Here is a 17,440-nt window from a genome sequence, read left to right as displayed (position 1 = left end):
TTCATTCATTCATTCATTCATTCATTCATTCAATGTTTGGCTGCCCATCTCAGCAACTCTGTGTGGTGAACAATCATAAAATGAATTAAAAGCCTTTGCGAGGAAGGCTCACCACTTACCAATGTACAGGGAAGAATCCTTCCGCTTCACATGGTCATCAATGTAGGAGACCCCCAAAGGTTGGACTGGAGTTGCCCCAATTCCCAGAAGGACTTGTGCTCCAATGAGAAGCAAATACATCATGTTCGTGGCAGTCCTGTTCCTGCAGATCCGATCAGGATCTGGTCCCTCGTCGCTGGTGGATCCATTGGCTACGCAGACATCCCTCCCTTCGGCCCGCCACCGAATCTCTCCAGATTCATACTCATACTGATGGGTGAGGAATTCTGGCAGAGCTGAAAGAAGGGCTCCCAAAGCCATAATGATCCCTCCACATCCTATCAAACGTGGCCGGTGTCCCCGAGCACCAAAGTAGCTCACAAAAAGGATGAGAACCAAGTTGCCAATCTCAAAGCTGCTGGCGATCACGCCAACATCGGCGCTCTGGAGGTTGAACCGCCGTTCCAAGGTGGTCAAGATGCTCACCTGCAAGGAAAGAGAGCAAGAAGTGAGGGAGGGTTTGCTTCAAACATGGCAGCCTTACGATGGAGAATCACTTCCCCGATAACACCTGGATGGATATCATAGGGTCGCCAGTAGCTCCTTTTTGAAAGAGCTAATGTCAATGCTGCAACAAACTGAACTGAAGCCATTTTCACTTTGCCTTTATTGCCACATAGTGAGATTAGAGGAAGAAAGGGTGGGAGGCTGGGTGTAGTTTTCAGTTAGCCAAAACAATTCAAGCCTGTGGGAACCAAGGTCATTGCTGATAACATTTTGGCCAGGCTGGAGGACTGGGAGGAGTGCCCGTGTTTTCTAACAATTGGTGAATGTGATTTATGACATCTACTTGGGGTGGGAATTACAACTTGCAACTTTGTAACTGGGGGGGGGATTTAGTCTTGGGTTCACCTTTGTACATGCTGTTATTTTGTAGCCAAATAAAAATGTTCTTTGACAAAGAATGCCTTGCCTTAAAGTTCTTTTAATTGGTGTCATCTACCGGGACCATGATGGCTTACACATAAAGTCTAGTTTAGTGAAAAGGAGGACCAGGGGTGACATGATAGCAATGTTCCAATATTTGAGGGGTTGCCACAAAGAGGAGGGGGAAAGCAGGACAAGAAGCAACGGATGGAAACTAATCAAGGAGAGGAGCAACCTAGGACTAAGGAGAAATTTCCTGACAGCGAGAATAATTAATCAGTGGAACAGCTTGCCACTAGAAGTTGTGCTCCATCACTGGAAATTTTAAAGAGATTTGTCCAGAATGGTATAGTGTCTCCTGCTTGTGTGAAGGGTTCACCTAGAAGACTTCTAAGGTCCTTTCAACTCTGTTATTCTGTTAAGGGCAAATTTCACCCAACACAGTTCACCCAATTTTACCCAACTGGTTCATTTTTTAGCTTTCTACAATACAACGAATTATGACTGAATCAAACAGATTGGGTCATGCAAAATGCAAAGCAAAGGAAGGAAGGAAGGAAATTAAGCTTAGCATGCTTTTTGAATACAGCCACTAGATTTGTAACTGAACTGGTAGAAGTATGTTGTGAGAATACAGTACAAAGAGAGAGAGGAAGAGATGGAGTAAAAGAGATTAACTTTTTGATCTTCCTTAAAATTCTAAAGCAAACATAAACTTCTTTTTTTTTCCATTTCAAAAATTCACAACATACACTGAAGACTTTGCTGTCTCTGGAGAAAATCAGAAATAGCCAAGACTGGAGGCAATTGCAAAGTTTTCTAATATGCACACTTCAAAGCAGAAGATGCCCTGAATCCAACTTCTAGGAGGCTCTGACAGCATTTATCATCCCACAACAACTTCTCCCTAGGTATCTGAAGATGCAGAGAGGGATTGAAAGTTCATTGGGTGGAAAGAGAATGTGCATTTGGGGGAAAATACCACCAAGATGGTTTACCTTTCTGGTGCAGAAGGACAATTCTCAGGACAGCAGTGAATAAACTAGGGGAAACACACAAGGTATTCTCTTCAACTGCTGCCTCTCTGCAGGAGCCTAAATTTTACCTGACCTCTTTGAGCTCAGTGAGGAACTCAAAATGAGGAACCACGGCAGAATACATTTTTAACCAGGCATAATAAACACAAAACTAGAGTGATACTAATAGAAGAGAATATATGTTGTTTTTGGTTGCCCTGTGGGGTTCTTGATGCCCTCTGAGCTTGGTTGTCTACTTGCAGATATTTTATTACTGACTAGGTAACATCATCAGTGTTGGTGAGTATGGTGTTTGCTCCCTGTTTGTATGCAATAGCTTGCCCTGCCACTCTTGGCAGGAGTGTGATTGTCTCCTTAGTAGTTCTTTCATTGAAGTGTTGTTTTCTGATTGTCTGCTTGATTGATTGTCCGCTTAATAGTTCCTTGATTAGGTTATGGTTTTCTGATTGTTTGTCTGATGTTAATTCCTGCTTATCTGGGTGACGATTGCTGGAATGAATATATATTGTGATCTTTTTTCTTTCCTTCTTAGCTTTTGATTGCCTCTTTTGAATGGTGTATAAATGTAGTTTATCACTATGTGTCTGTTGATGGCGGACTTCTCTGAGTGCTAAGTTTCCAGCAATTTTCTACTGCCTAGAATGCTCACATTTTCCCAGTTGAAACTATGGCTAAGTCTGTCTATGTGCTGTGAAATTAAGGAGTTTTCTGATTGCTAATTAGTGTTCATGGTTGCACTCTGCTAGTCTGCCTGCCTGTCCTACATAGTGACTGTTACAGTCTTTACGCTCTATGTTGTAGATGACCTTTGCATTTTCTTCTTGGGCTACTGGGTCTTTTGGTTTACTTAAGAAATTTTTGAGGGCTTTAGTTGGTTTGTGTGCTACAGGGGTGCTGTGTGATTGTTTCTGAGATATTTCTGATGTGCCTTATCCTTTTTATAGCTTATGTTGATTGTGCTGTAGTCAGGGCTTTTTTTGTCATAGAACGCTCAGAACGGAGTTCCAGCACCTTTTTTGGATGGAACCTTGTAGGGTAGGCAAGGCGGGTTGTATGACATGTGTGAGTTCCAGCACCTTTTTCTTTTACAAAAAAAGCACTAGCTGTAGTGGACTGGGTGGTCAAGCATTTTTTATCAAGTTGTGCAGGCATCCATTTTGTTGGGAGATGGTGCATAGGCAGTTCGTTTCCTTTTTCTTGTTTGCTGCAGTGCGTTTGTGCTTGTCTGAACAATGTTCTTACACAACTCCTCTTTTGGGAAGTTGGTTTGTTGCTTTAGTAATGGAGCACATGGTTAGTGTGGGTTGTTTTTCAATAGACTGCTGCATGGAGCTTTGTTTTTGGATATGATAACTGAGGCAGATTATTGTACGGACAAAGATGGAAAGATTTGGCAATAGTTACAATGGAGGACTGGTTAGTGAAGGTGAGGGAATTTGCCAAAATGGCTAAATTGACTGGTGTGATTAGAGAAAAGAGACTATCTACATTTATTGGTTACTGGAAACCCCCCCCCCTTACAGCTTTTGCATAAAAAAGAAAAACAATGATTTATAATTTGGATGGTGAGATAGGATAGATTACAGAACAAAAGGAGTTGTGATGTAAGTTTAGACAGAGAGGTTAAAGAATAATTATATTTATAATTGCTGTAAAGAAGATCAGAAGGCACTTCTTTATCTTTTTTCCCTTTTTTCTACTTTTCTATTTTGTTTTCCTGTTGAACTTTTAACTTTTTCTTTTATTTCTTTTATTTCCCCCTCTTTATTTTTTATTCTATTTTAGCTTGCATTATTCTTACTAGTGATAAACTTTTCAACAGGGTTACACGGGGGGGGGGGGGAAGGAAATATGCAAAGGGGCTGAAGCTTTTTAAAGTCAGAGAACAAGCAAATGCTTCAAAGCGGCTCAGACTGATGAACTTAGGTTCACTTACACTCAATTTCAATTAGACTTCTGAGAGTCTGTTATTAGATCCAAACTCAAAAAAATATTAGTTTTAGCCTTCATGGGAATTGACTTCCCGGTCTGGTCTACCTAATGGGGCTAGAATTCTGGGAGTTGAAGTCCAGAAGTCTTAAAGTTGCCAAGGCTGAGAGCCCCTGACCTAACGGAAAGAACTCACGGGAAAAGAAACTCACGGGAAAAGAAACTCACGGGAAAAGAATTGAAGGAGCTTCCTGGATGAGAAGCGAAACTTATTCAAGACAAAGGGGGAAAAAAGGAAGTCCAGTTGCCTTTTGAAAAAAAAGCACCTTTGGAATAACCAGGAGCTGGATGGCTGAGAATGTCCATATACGACCAGACTTTTGTAGTCTCGAGTTGCCTACAGCTTGAGTTTTTTTTATTTTATTTTTTATTTTAATTCCATTTATATCCCGCCCTTCTCCGAAGACTCAGGGCGGCTTACAAGCTTAGCAGTAGCCTTCATTCTATGTATATGCCTGCTTATTAGGGCTTTCACGCATACCCCAAACGGCATTATTACAAAGTCAGCTTAATTGCCCCCAACAATCTGGGTCCTCATTTGAAAATCTGAGTTCCCATTTGAAAAGAAGGCCCTTGTTGTAATCCTTGCCTTGCAACCTAAACCTTTGTTCTAATAAATATTACTAATAAGGCCTCTGAGAAATTTGATCTTGGGGTTCAGGCGGATTGCTAGGAGAGAAGGCTGTCCATGCCCCGGCACGTGGCAGATGGAAAGCTAGCAAGATGTGTCTGCTGATTAGGAAACAGCCATGACAATGGAGACTAGGATACAAAGGAGGGCTAAAGGATAAAAAGGAGGATAAAGCATTCTAAGTCTTCAAAGAGTGTAAACAAGCCATCTGGAAAAAAAACAAGGCTTTGTGCAAACATCAAGGGCTGCTGTTACGGTGTGTGTGTTTTGTACGCAGCAAAGGAACTGGGGCCAGATGACAAAAGAAAGGGTTGCACCTGGCCTTGTAAACCCAGAAATGGTTCACCGCTTTTCAGAACATTGTGAATTTGCTAGAAGGTTTCTCTGTCCTTGCTCCTCGTGGAGGGAGCTCTAATGCCAGGTTCGCCTGGTGCGCCAGTTGCGGCCCTATCTAGACCGGGATGCCTTGCGCACGGTCACTCATGCGCTCGTGACCTCTCGTCTTGATTACTGCAACGCTCTCTACATGGGGCTACCCTTGAAGACCACTCGGAGGCTCCAACTGGTACAGAATGCAGCCGCGAGAGTTGTATTGGGAGTCTCCCGATACTCCCGTGTTACACCTCTGCTCCGCGAGCTGCATTGGTTACCAGTTGTCTTCCGGGTGAGGTTCAAGGTGTTGGTAATGACCTACAAAGCCCTCCATGGCATGGGTCCAGAATACCTTGGGGAGCACCTGCAGCCGGCGTCAACTTCCCTCCGCCCAGTACGCTCCCACAGAGAGGGCCTCCTCAGGGTGCCACCGGTCAAAGAATGCCGACTGGTGGCCCCCAGGGGGAGAGCGTTCTCTGTGGGTGCACCGGATTTATGGAACCATCTTCCGGTTGAGCTCCGGATGGCGCCCGATCTCCGCTCCTTCCGGCGCGACCTTAAAACCTATCTCTTTAAACAAGCTGGCCTGGCCTGATGGGATGGGGTGGGATTTTTATTAACGACTTCAATTTTAAATTTGTATTATCTCTGGGCATTGTTTAATTATGTTTTAATAATCTAATTTTAACTTTTGTATCTAATTTTTATGTATTGCCCTGTTCACCGCCCTGAGTCTCTTGAGAGAAGGGCGGTATATAAATTAAATTAATAAATAAATAAATAAATAATAATGCAGCAGGTTATCTGGCTTATGTTTTGTGAATCTGCTTTTTTTTAAAAAAAAAAAAGAAATCGTTTAAAAGTACAAAGCATGAAGTATAAACATCTGAAGTTTAACTCCAACATAGCAGTGCAATCCCCACCTCTCAGTTCCAAGATTAGGGGCAAAGCCAATAACGCTGTTCCAAGAGGCAACCGGACTTTCTTGGCTTCTTCCTTGAAAATGTTGGAAACTGGGTTTTGTTTTTGTTTTGTTTTTTTCTCTCCTTGAAAACGCTGAGAACATTTCGCTGCTCGCCCAAGAAGCTTCTTCAGTTCTTCTTCAAAATTGAAGAAGCTTCTTGGGTGAGAAGCTAAACGTTTTCAAGGGGAAAAAAACCCAAGAAAGTCCAGTTACCTTTTGGGACAACCATGACTTGGATGATTAAAAAGGTAAAAGTAAAGGTTCCCCCGCACGTGCGTGCTAGTCGTTTCCGACTCTAGGGGCCGGTGCTCATCTCTGTTTCAAAGCCGAAGAGCCAGCGCTTGTCCGAGGACGTCTCCGTGGTCATGTGGCCGGCATGACTAGATGCCAAAGGTGCACGGAACGCTGTTACCTTCCCACCGGAGTGGTCCCTATTTTTCTACTTGCATTTTTACGTGCTTTCGAACTGCTAGGTTGGCAGAAGCTGGGACGAGTAACAGGCGCTCACTCTGTTAACGCGGCACTCAGGATTCAACCCTCCAAACTGCCAACCTTCTGATCGACAAGCTCAGCGTCCTAACCCACTGAGCCACAACAAATTCAGACATTCACATGGAGGTTACGTGGACTGGAATACTTGAAGCTATTTTCAAATGAGGGAATGGGCTGAACTACAATTATGATACAATTTTCGGACTAGCCAGCCAGGTGGTCCTATAAGAAAATGGTATGCCGTATAATTGTATGCATTTTCTAATACTTCCCAAATAATTTCCAGTGATTCTCTGAATTAATTTGCTTCTAAGCTACCTAGGGGGGAAAAAACGGTGTAAGATCCTGTGACACCTGATGGAAGCAAAAGCTGGACTTTTATTATTTATTTAGCGAATGGCATCTATTAAGGTCATGCAATCGCTGATATACAACATGAATAAAGGGCATGGTACATACAAATACAAATATAAGTTTAAGTTAGAGCATTGGCAAATACACAAACACACGCAAAATATGTAGGCAGTACAATACATGAGATAAAATATTAAATTAAGGTAAAACCACAATAAAAATCACCATCATATGGAGCCATAGAGTTGCAATCGGATAGATGCTATAATTCGATATCTAAGGAAGCTAACCATCTAACTGCTTCTGGTCTGGCTGCGGTGAGTTCATCTAGAAATCCCAGCTGGACTTTGAAGAAGGAGGATATGAGGTGTATTGACTCTTCTGAACTCTGGTGTTAAAAAGACTCCCAAGAATACCACGGACAGACAAACAGACAAACAAACAAACAGAAAACAGAAATCAACTCAAGAGTTCTCTCTCGAGGTTCAAATTATCCTCCTTTGGATCCACAAGGCAAAGGCCTAGCTCCCTGGAAAAGGCTTTGCTGCGGAAGCGGGGAAGGAAAGAGAAGAGGACAACCAACAGCAAGATCTGAACAGAACAAAATAGCAGAGGTGGAAGGAACCCTGGAGGTCTTCTAGTCCAGCCCCCTGCACGTGCAGGAGACCCTATGCCATTCTGGATCCATGGCTGTTCAGTCTCTTATTGGACAGCCATTCGTCTCAATCTCAATCTAAGTAGCTGGCCTGCAGGACTTTCCTTATGCTCCAAAAGCATGGTGTCACCCATGCTTTCATTTAGATACAACACATACACACAGAGAGAGAGAAAGACAGAGAAAGAGAGAGGGAGAGGGAGAGGGAGGGAGAGGGAGAAAGAGGGAGAGGGAGGGAGAGGGAGAGAGAGAGGGAGGGAGAAGGAGAAAGGAGAGAGGGAGGGAAAGGGAGAGATGGGGAGAGGGAAGGAGATGGAGGGGGAAAGGGAAAGAGAGAGGGAGAAAAAGGGAGAGGGAGAAAGAGGGAGGGAGAGGGAGAGGGAGGGAGAAGGGGAGGAGAGAGGGAGGGAGAGAGAGAGGGGGAGAGGGGGGAGAGGGAGAGAGAGATGGGGAGAGAGGGAAGGAGAGGAAGAGGGAGAGGGAGAGGGAGAGGGAGAGAGAGGGAGAAAGAGGGAGAGGGGAAGGGAGAGGGAGGGAGACAGAGATAGAAAGTGGGAGAGGGAGGGAGAAAGAGGGAGAGGGAGAGGGAGGGGGAGGAGAGAGGGAGGGAGAGGGAGGGAGAGGGAAAGGGAGAGATGGGGAGAGAGAGGGAAGGAGAGGGAGAGGGAGAAAGAGGGAGAAAGAGGGAGAGGGGAAGGGAGAGGAAGAGGAAGGGAGAGGGAGACAGAAATAGAAAGAGGGGGAGGGAGGGAGAGGGAGAGAGAGGGAGAGGAGAGAGGGAAAGGGAGAGGGAAAGGGAGAGATGGGAAGGAGAGGGAGAGGGAGAGGGAGACAGAGAGTGCCAGGCAGAAGCTCACTTTTTCTCCACAAAAGGACTTCCAACTAACATCTGGGTAACATTTGCAAGGAAACACCAGGAAAGGGAATCTTAGAGGAAGACAGAGCAGATGCTGAACTAAGATAAATGTGACCTAAGTGTGATGGAAGGAAACTGAATGGACTCAGGTACAGTGGCAACACCTTTGCGAGACCTGAAACACCAGGTTAGAGGCAGATTGTCATGGAGAAAAATCTATCTATACTGTATGGGTCTCTAGAAGCCGAGAAACAGCTTGATGGCAAACCAATCAATTAAATGAGGGCGAGCAGAAGAAAGATGTGGAATCCGCAGTAGGTCCTGCTTGTTGAAAAGCCATGAAAAAAAAGAAGCAAGCAATCAAAGCCAGAAGCTTTTTGATTTTGTTTCTGGGCTCCATATAATGTGCAAGATAAATCTCCCAACACTTTAAAAGTTCCATTTGTAAAGCTAATAACTGCTGTAATTCGTATCTGGACTTCCTGGGCACTTTAATTGCCAGCTGAAAAAAGATCATGTTTTTCTGTTTTTTACATGCTGTATATTTCCATGGACATGAATTGGCTCTCTCCAGGGAGCTGAGAGTCCACATGCTTGGAAGCCTCATTTATGGAGCAAAGAGACTTATGTAAGGGACTTTCTCGCCCCTACATTCTCGCATACACATCGCTACCTAGCTGGCGGGCTGCTTAAGGCACCTCTCCCAGCTGCACGGAGACAGGGGTTAATGCAATCCATTAACCTGTAATTGAATCAGAATTATTGGATCTGACATATTTTTTTTTAAAAAAGCAGCCTGAATTAGAATATGGTCTGTGTCTCATTGAAAAATAAATAAATAAATAAACAAGGTTAGGATTAAGGGGTGGAGGTATGTTCTCTGAGCTTGTGGGTTGGTTTCCTAAACCTTTTGTTACCAGGTAACATTTCCAGTGGAATTTAGGGACTGTCAACTTCCTGACAGTGAGGACAATCAACCAGTAGAACAGCTTATCCCCAGAAATCGTGGGCGCTCCATCACTGGAGATTTTCAAGAAGAGACCACTAGACATTCACCCGTCTGAGACGGGATAGGTCAGGGGTAGGCAACGTTGGCTCTTTTATGACTCGTGGACTTCAACTCCCAGAGCTATGCTGGCTCAGGAATTCTGGGAATTGAAGTCCATGAGTCATAAAAGAGCCAAGGTTGCCTACCCCTGGTATAGTTTTTCATGCTTGGACAGGGGGCTGGACTACAAGACCTCCAGGGTCCCTTCCAGCTCTATTCTATTCAATGTTGGTGTTCTTCTGCTTCTAAGGGCTTCATTTGGTCAGTAGGTCTTGTGATGGGAGAGTCACACCAGGTGAGACTCTTCTGATGGGGCTGATGAGGGTCACTATTGCAAGGTTATTGACTGCTTTCATGCTGGTTTCTGTTTATAAGGTATGGAAGGAACCCAAAGGCTGGGGACTCCCACGATTGGCAGTCAATAAAGTGGCATGTGCAACTAGTCAATACCCCCAAATGTTAGCTATATCAGTGTGTTCTTGCTGCAGGTTTTTCAATTCTCCAGAAAAAGGTCCATTTGGAGGTCCTTAGTAGGAAACACGTACCTAAGGTGGATTTTCTTCCTTTTCTAGAAATCCATTGTGGGCCTACTGAAGATGTTTTTGGAAGAGCTCATGGGGGGGGGAAGGTCCATTCGGAGGTCCTTAGTAGGAACTGGATTGTTTCTTCTTCCTTTTCTAGAAATCTTTTGCTTGGGTGTTGAAGATGTTTTTGGAAGAACATCAAGGAAAAAAGGTGCATCCATATTTCCTTAGTAGGAGACATATGCCTAATGTACATTTTTTCTTCTTCTTCCTTTTCTAGAAATCTTTGTTGTCCTACTGAAGATGTTTTTGGAACAGTTTAAAAAGAAAAAGGTCCATTTGGATCTTCTTAGTAGGAGACACATGCCTCAGATGGATTGTTGCATCTTTCTTTTCTGGAAATCTATCATCTCTATCCATTGTCTCCTTGGACGGCCCAGTCTTTGCCAATACAGTTCCTCCCTCTGATGTTTAACCTCCCAAGTGAACTATTTACTCTTCCCCTCCTGTTCCTTATTCTGTGAACTCCTAGCCTTCTGCCTCCTCCCTTTCACCATCTCTATTTTTAGGGACTGTTTTGCCAGTCCACGTCCTAAGGGACTGATCGCCTAATCAAGAATCCTTCTTTTCATCAGCATTTGCAGTAAAAAGAAAATGTTTTGGTACCACCTATAAATATTCTCCAGCTAATGTTCCAATCTGTCAAACTGCTAAGGTCTACTGAAGCTGTCTCTTGCCCCTGTAAAAACATCTCTTCGTTTGTGAAATAAACATTGTTGGCCTACAGAAGATATTTGGGGAAGTAAGCTTCTACATTTAGGCAAGAAATAACAAATGCACAGGTATAGTTTAGGAGGTACCTTGCTCAATAGTAGCAACTGTGAGAGGGATCTTGGAGTCCTAATGGACAATCACTTAACTATGAGCCCGCAGTGTGCTGCAGCTGCCAAAAAAGCCAACACAGTGCCAGGCTGCATTAACAGAGGGATAGAATCAAGATCACGTGAAGTGTTAATACCACTTGACAATGCCTTGGTAAGGCCACACTTGGAATACTGCATGCGGTTTTGGTCACCACGATGTCAAAAAGATCTAGAGACTCTAGAAAGAGTACAGAGAAGAGCAACAAAGATGATTGGGGGACTGGAGGCTAAAACAGGGAACAGTTACTGGAATTGGGTATGTCTAGTTTAATGAAGAGAAGGATGAGGGGTGACACGATAGTAGTCTTCCAATATCTCAGGGGCTGCCACAAAGAAGAGGGAATCAAGCTATTCTCCAAAGCACCCGAAGGCGGGACAAGAAGCAACGGATGGAAACTCATCAAGGAGAGAAGCAACCTAGAACTGAGGAGGAATTTCCTGACAGTGAGAACTATTAACCAATGGAACCACTTGCCTCCAGAAACTGTGAATGCTCCAACACTGGAAGACTTTAAGAAGAGACTGGACAGCCATTTGTCTAAAATGTAGGGTTTCCTGCCCTCCAAGGTCCCTTCCAACTTTATTATTATTATTATTAAGAGCTTATTGAGAAAAAGGCCCATTCAGATTCATAAGTCCTTCGCTTATGACCACAACTGGGACAAGAATTTCTATTGCAAAGCCGGATGCTTGTTAAGGCAGTCGTGCCTCAGTTTACAACCTTTTCCCCATGGTTGTTAAGTGAATCATCGCAGTTGTTAAGCGAATCACGGGGTCATTAAGCAAATTAAGCCTTCCCCACTGACTTTGCTCATCGGTAGCCAGCTGGGAAGGACCAACAATGCAATCACATTTCCCGAGGATGCTGCAACTATTGTAAATGCATACAGGTGGACAAATGCCCCAATATTTATCACGTGACTGTGGGGATGCTGCAACGGTCATAAATGCAAGGACAGGTCACTTTTTCCCAGTGCTGTTGTAACCCTGAATGGTCGCTAACTCAATGGCTGTTAAGCTGGGAACTATCTGTATTCCACCAATGGTATTTTATCACAACGGCATCATGTTTTACATTGTGAAATTTTCAAAGTTTTGATTTCATCATCGACTGATCCATTTTCACGGATGAAAAGGCCAGGTGATTTATTTAACAGAATAATAGAGTTGGAAGGGACCTTGGAGGTCTTCTAGTCCAACCCCCCCCCCATTCAAGCAGAAGATGTTAAACCAGGGGTCTTCAAACGTGGCCCTTTTATGACTTGTGGACTTCAACTCCCAGAATTCCTCACCTGGCTGAGGAATTCTGGGAGTTGAAGTCCACAAGTCATAAAAGGGCCAGGTTTGAAGGCCCCTGTGCTATACCATTCCAGATAAATGGCTGTCTAATCTGCTTTTCAGAAGTGGAGCGTCCACAACTCTGGGACGCAAGCTGTTCCCTGAGCTAATTCTCAAATCGTACTGAGTCCATCTTTCAGTAAAATCAAAGTGAAATATAGGTAGTCCTCGACTTACGACAGTTCCTCTAGTGACCGTTCAAATCTACAACGGCACTGAAAAATGTGGCTTGTTTTTCGCAGTTATGACCTTTGAAGCGTCTCCGTGGCCACGTGATCCAAAATTCAGACGCTTGCCAACCGGTTCATATTTATGACGGTTATGCAGTGTCCCAGGGTCATGCGATCCCCTTTTGTGCCCTTCTGACAAGCAAAGTCATCGGGGAAGACTTTTCACCTCTTGTGCAAATGGAGGCACTGCTTTCCTTCCAAGGACCTGGTTTAGGCAGTTTGCACAAAATGTAGCCCCTGCCAACCTCTTAACCTAGTGACTTCATTAATTCGTTCTCTGAGTGTGCTTAATATTGTAAATGGTAAAGCTAACCGAGAGAGGTGGGTTTGTACAAAGTGGCAAGCCCACAAATACTAAGCAAGATTAAAAATTCACTCCTCGGTCTTTAATTGACCTACTTAAGGGTGTTATGCAAGCAGAGCTGGGGAAAAAGCCTGAAGACCCTGTGCATTTAGAAGCATTAAGTACCCTGATTACTCATTCTGTGCACACAATTAAATTAATCTCTCTACTCTACCTTTCTGAAACACCTGCAGTTCCCCAAATGAAAAAAAAAGCCTTCCAGAAGAAGGTCTGTGTTTAATGCAAAGGCAGGTAGAGGAGAAAAATGATGGCTAGATCCACCTGGGATCTGGCATACGTTAAACCAGATTCTTCAAGATGGAAGTCTTCCAGCCTTACTACAGCCTGGATAGAGTCTAAGACGGATAAGGTTAAATTTGTCAGTAAAAATTCAAGCCAAGCAATCTGCCAATTCAGCAGGACACCTTCATTTGACGTGTGTCGCCGCTGGTCCTCAAAACCATTTGCATCAGGAAAACTCCCACAGAAAACTCCCACCTCTATAATGCAAGGGGTATCCATTTGCCAAGTATTAAACTCAGCCTATTAACGTGTTTGCCTGTGTACTTGGGTCTCCGGCCTTGTAGTTATTTTCTACATATTTTAAACTGTGGGTAATCCTCAACTCACAACCGCAACCAAGCCCAAAATTTCCCTGGCTAAGCGAGACAATTGTTAAGGGAGTTTTGCCCCCCCATTTTTTATGACCTTTCCTGCCAGCTGTTCAGTTAGTAGCACGGTTGTTAAGTGAATCTGGCACCCCCGCTGACTTTGCCTGTCAGAAGGTCACAAAAGAGGTTCACACGATCACTGCAACCAGGAAAAATCCATGCTGGTCAGCAAGCTTCTGAATTTTGATGACGTGACCACGGGGATTCTGCGACGGTGGTTAAGCGTGAAAAACAGTCGCAAGTGACTTTTTTCGGTGGCGCTGTAACTTGGAAGGATCACTAAATAAATGGCCATAAACGTTGCATTTGCACACTAGGGCAGGGGTAGGCAACCTTGGCTCTTTTATGACTCATGGACTTCAACTCCCAGAATTCCTGAGCCAGCCATGCTGAGGGGAAAGGGAGAGGTTTCCAAGCTGAGCCATGCTGGCTCAGGAATTCTGGGGGCTGAAGTCCACGAGTCATCAAAGAGCCAAGGTTGCCTACCCCCTGCACTAGGCGCTGTACGAAGCAATACTGTTCAGGAGGCATTGGCTGGCCAACCCCTCAGCTCAGCTTTATTATCTTTGGGAAGCAATAAAAAAAACACAAATCACATTAATGTTATTTTATTGTGTAGAACAGGGGTCCCCAACCCCCAGCCCGTAGACCGGCACCAGGCCACAGCATGCCAGCCACCGGTCCACGCAAACAAGTGAAGCCCCATCCGTGGGATGCAGACAGCGCACAAAAGCAGAAAGGGTAACACCTTCCTGTACGGAACCACGCCCTGGTGCCCAAAAGGTTGGGGACTGCTTGTCAGGTCCCCGAACCCTCATTATTTTCCCCTGCACATATATTCTACTTTGGGGGGTCCTGCCACTCTGCTGGTGGGGGGGGAAAGCAAGCTTTCACTTGGGATAACTTTCGCTTTCTACTCTTCCCCTCCTGCCTCTATCCTCTTGAGAAAGGGACTGTTTCTCCCTTATCAGGGAGACGGTTACGGAGAAATGAAACTGGAGAAGACCTTGAGTTGCGGGCCAACACATGTGCCACCTGTGGATTGGCTGGATTTCAAACGGACATTGCGACTCTGGTGAGAGGAGGAATCTTGCTGGTTTAACTATACCGTTTGAGCGGAATTTCCCCCAGAGCTCCGCCCTACTGTCACTAACCCCTGATAAAAGTTTCCTTTTGAGACAAGGCCTGTTGCAAGAGTTCTGCTTTCTTGGGTGGTTAGCTGAGGGGGTCCTTACACGGCTGGTGTAGAAAGGAGAGACAGAGACTGAGGGCTATAGTGTTCCTTCAACCTTTCCACCTTCCTCCAATCTTAACTGCTATCCTAAGAAACCGCCTGCTCCTATTTGTTGGGGAAAGCTGAAGAATCTATTCCCTCACAGCTGTAGTAAAAAAATTTTTTGCTTTGGACTGAATTCTTACACAGGACAATCTCTACCTACTAAGCGAACTTTCAACTAAAATAGTGAGCTGGAAGCTTTACTGCTATGGTTCACCCAAAATGAATCACAGCGGGACTTTCAAAACTCATCGAATTTGGTACTTCTACTCTATGCAATTTGACGTGAACGTTTTGTCCCGGTGTTCACCTTTTCGTTTGGTACTCAACGGCGCAAGCTAGAACTTGTTGGTGTCGGCTGCCTTGTGACTCACTGCATTATTGCTTCTGGGAACATTTTGTTTGGTACGCCTCGGGTTGGTTTTTTTCCATGACTGGTGAAGAGACCTGTCTTCTCCCCGGTTCATCAGAAGATCTGGACATCTCTGCCTTAGCGTCTGTATATGTGCATTTGAGTCAATGTTCACCCTTTGTGATTGCCTGAACAAGTCCTTGAAATTTTCTTGCAAGGCTTGGAAGAGTTTTTTAGGGCTGAGAGAAGGTGACTGGCCCAGGTTCACCCAACTGCCTTTGTGCCTAAGGCAGGACTAGAATTTACAGTCTCCCTGTTTCTGCCCTGGTACCTTAACCACAACACACTACCTATCTCTGTACTAACATATTGTTGTTGTTGTTGTTAGCTGCGAAGTCGTGTGCAACCCATCGCGACCCTGTGGACAACGTTCCTCCAGGCCTTCCTGTCCTCTACCATCTTCTGGAATCCATTTAAGCTCACGCCTACTGCGTCAGTGACTCCGTCCAGCCACCTCATTCTCTGTCGTCCCCTTCTTCTCTTGCCCTCAACCTTTCCCAGCATGAGGCTCTTCTCCAGTGAGTCCTTCCTTCTCATTACGTGGCAAAGTATTTCAGTTTCAACTTCAGGATCTGGCCTTCTAAAGAGCAGTCAGGGTTGATCTCCTCTGGGACTGACCGGTTTGCTCGCCTTGCAGTCCAAGGGACTCGCAGGAGTCTTCTCCAGCATCATAGTTCAACTGTACTAACACATACAGAGGGATATAAGAGTTCTAAAAGGGAACTAGATCAGTCACTGGAGTCCCTTTAAACATCCTGTCCATTTCAGAAAATCTCGCCTTCGGAAGTTGTCAGTTCCCCGTCACTGGAGGTTTTTAAGAAGAGATTGGACAACCATTTGCCTGAAATTATATAGACTCTCCTGCTCGAACTCAGGGTTGGACTAGATGACCTCCAGGTTCTATTCCAACTCTGTTATTCTATATCCTATGTTCTATCTGCTTCTATGATACACTCGGTGAACTATTAGGGAGGGGCCGTCTTCCATTCTTTCCTTCACATGTAACATCCTGTTGCTATTTCTCTGGAACGCCGGTCCTCCTCGCTGGAAATCCATCTCTTTAGTACACTCCATTACAAGGAGACCATCCTAGACATTAGCCTTTGCCCTAAAAATCAGCTCCAATGTGATCTCCTCACAAACTGGGCCCACCTAATCTCATCTTTCCCGTGCATAGTGCTCTTTCCCCATCTTTGCCTTCATCATCTTCAGAGAGAATAACAAATTTCAAAGCTACTGCTGGCCATCAGCAGACAGTTCACAGGCTTTTGCTGAAAAGCACAAGTGAGAAGAACACACAGAGCTGCTGTCTCCAGCAACACATCTCCAGCTGGACAGCTTTTTTTTCCCCCTACAGCAAGCCCCCTCCCTTGATTCCAGCCAAGGATGAATCTATGCAACTAGGTCAACTCCATCTATTTTGCACACTGGAAGGCTAAAGGTTGAACAGAGAAAATTAAGTAAGATTCTTTGCAGTGCAAAGGACAAAACACAAAAACCTGGGGAATGATCTGACCCAGGAATTTTGCTCCTGGCTGTAAAAATGAATGATTTCACCCCAGATTAAGCTAGGATTTGAGCATTAGGGCGAGAAAAATATTAAGGAGAACCAAAATGTCTACGGGAGTAGAATTTGCTTTCCATTTGCAGAAGCAGAGAGAAATAACCGTTGACCAAATAACCTAAAAAAGAATGCCTTGATTAGATTGGCAAGGAAGGGCAGAATTAAGATGACAGAAAATTGCTACGAACAGCACAGGATTTCCAGTTTTCTGTTGCCAGAGAGAAATGCCTTCATTTTGATTTTTTTTAAAGCTTTCCAAATTGTTCCCTAGTTTTAAACCTCTCCCGACGACAACGGTACTGGAGGTTCAGCCATATACAAATGGACAGGAATTTAAACCTAAGGAATTAACCCAATAATATTTTAAATCAGTGTGTTACAGCCACATGGCCAGAAACAGCAAAATAGCCAATTGTAGGGTACTTACATGCATACATATACATATAAATGTACTGAGCATGCTCTAATGATAAACAAGAACGTAAGGAATCAACCCAATGATAATGATCAATGCACTAAAGCATCTTTAATTGGCTGGTAATCAGTTAGAAGTTAAGGTTGAAGGACTTTAGACATACCATAGTAATCACGTTGCAAGGCTTCACTTAGTATGCAAGGTCATAGATGGAAAAGCTTCAGTTAAAGGAACATAAATGAGGTCCAAAGTATTTGCTTTTTTTCCCCTCTCAAAGAGTTCCCCTCAGCAGAGTTTACAAGAGCTTCCTAGAAAGTCAC

At 44.3% G+C, this 17,440-nt stretch overlaps 1 protein-coding gene across 1 annotated transcript in view; it reads right to left on the bottom strand.

Annotated features, from left to right (window-relative positions):
- SLCO3A1 (solute carrier organic anion transporter family member 3A1) overlaps positions 1 to 17,440 on the bottom strand; it is a 122,344-nt gene that overhangs the window by 92,164 nt on the left and 12,740 nt on the right. The window contains exon 2 of the mRNA XM_081336963.1: positions 120 to 585. Within this exon, the coding sequence (XP_081193089.1) occupies positions 120 to 585 (466 nt within the window). The remainder of the gene's footprint in view (positions 1 to 119; positions 586 to 17,440) is intronic.

Source organism: Vipera berus (genome assembly GCF_964194415.1).
Source record: "Vipera berus genome assembly, chromosome: 12".
Classification (NCBI taxonomy): Eukaryota; Metazoa; Chordata; class Lepidosauria; order Squamata; family Viperidae; genus Vipera; species Vipera berus.
This window is presented reverse-complemented; position numbering and strand designations above follow the sequence as displayed.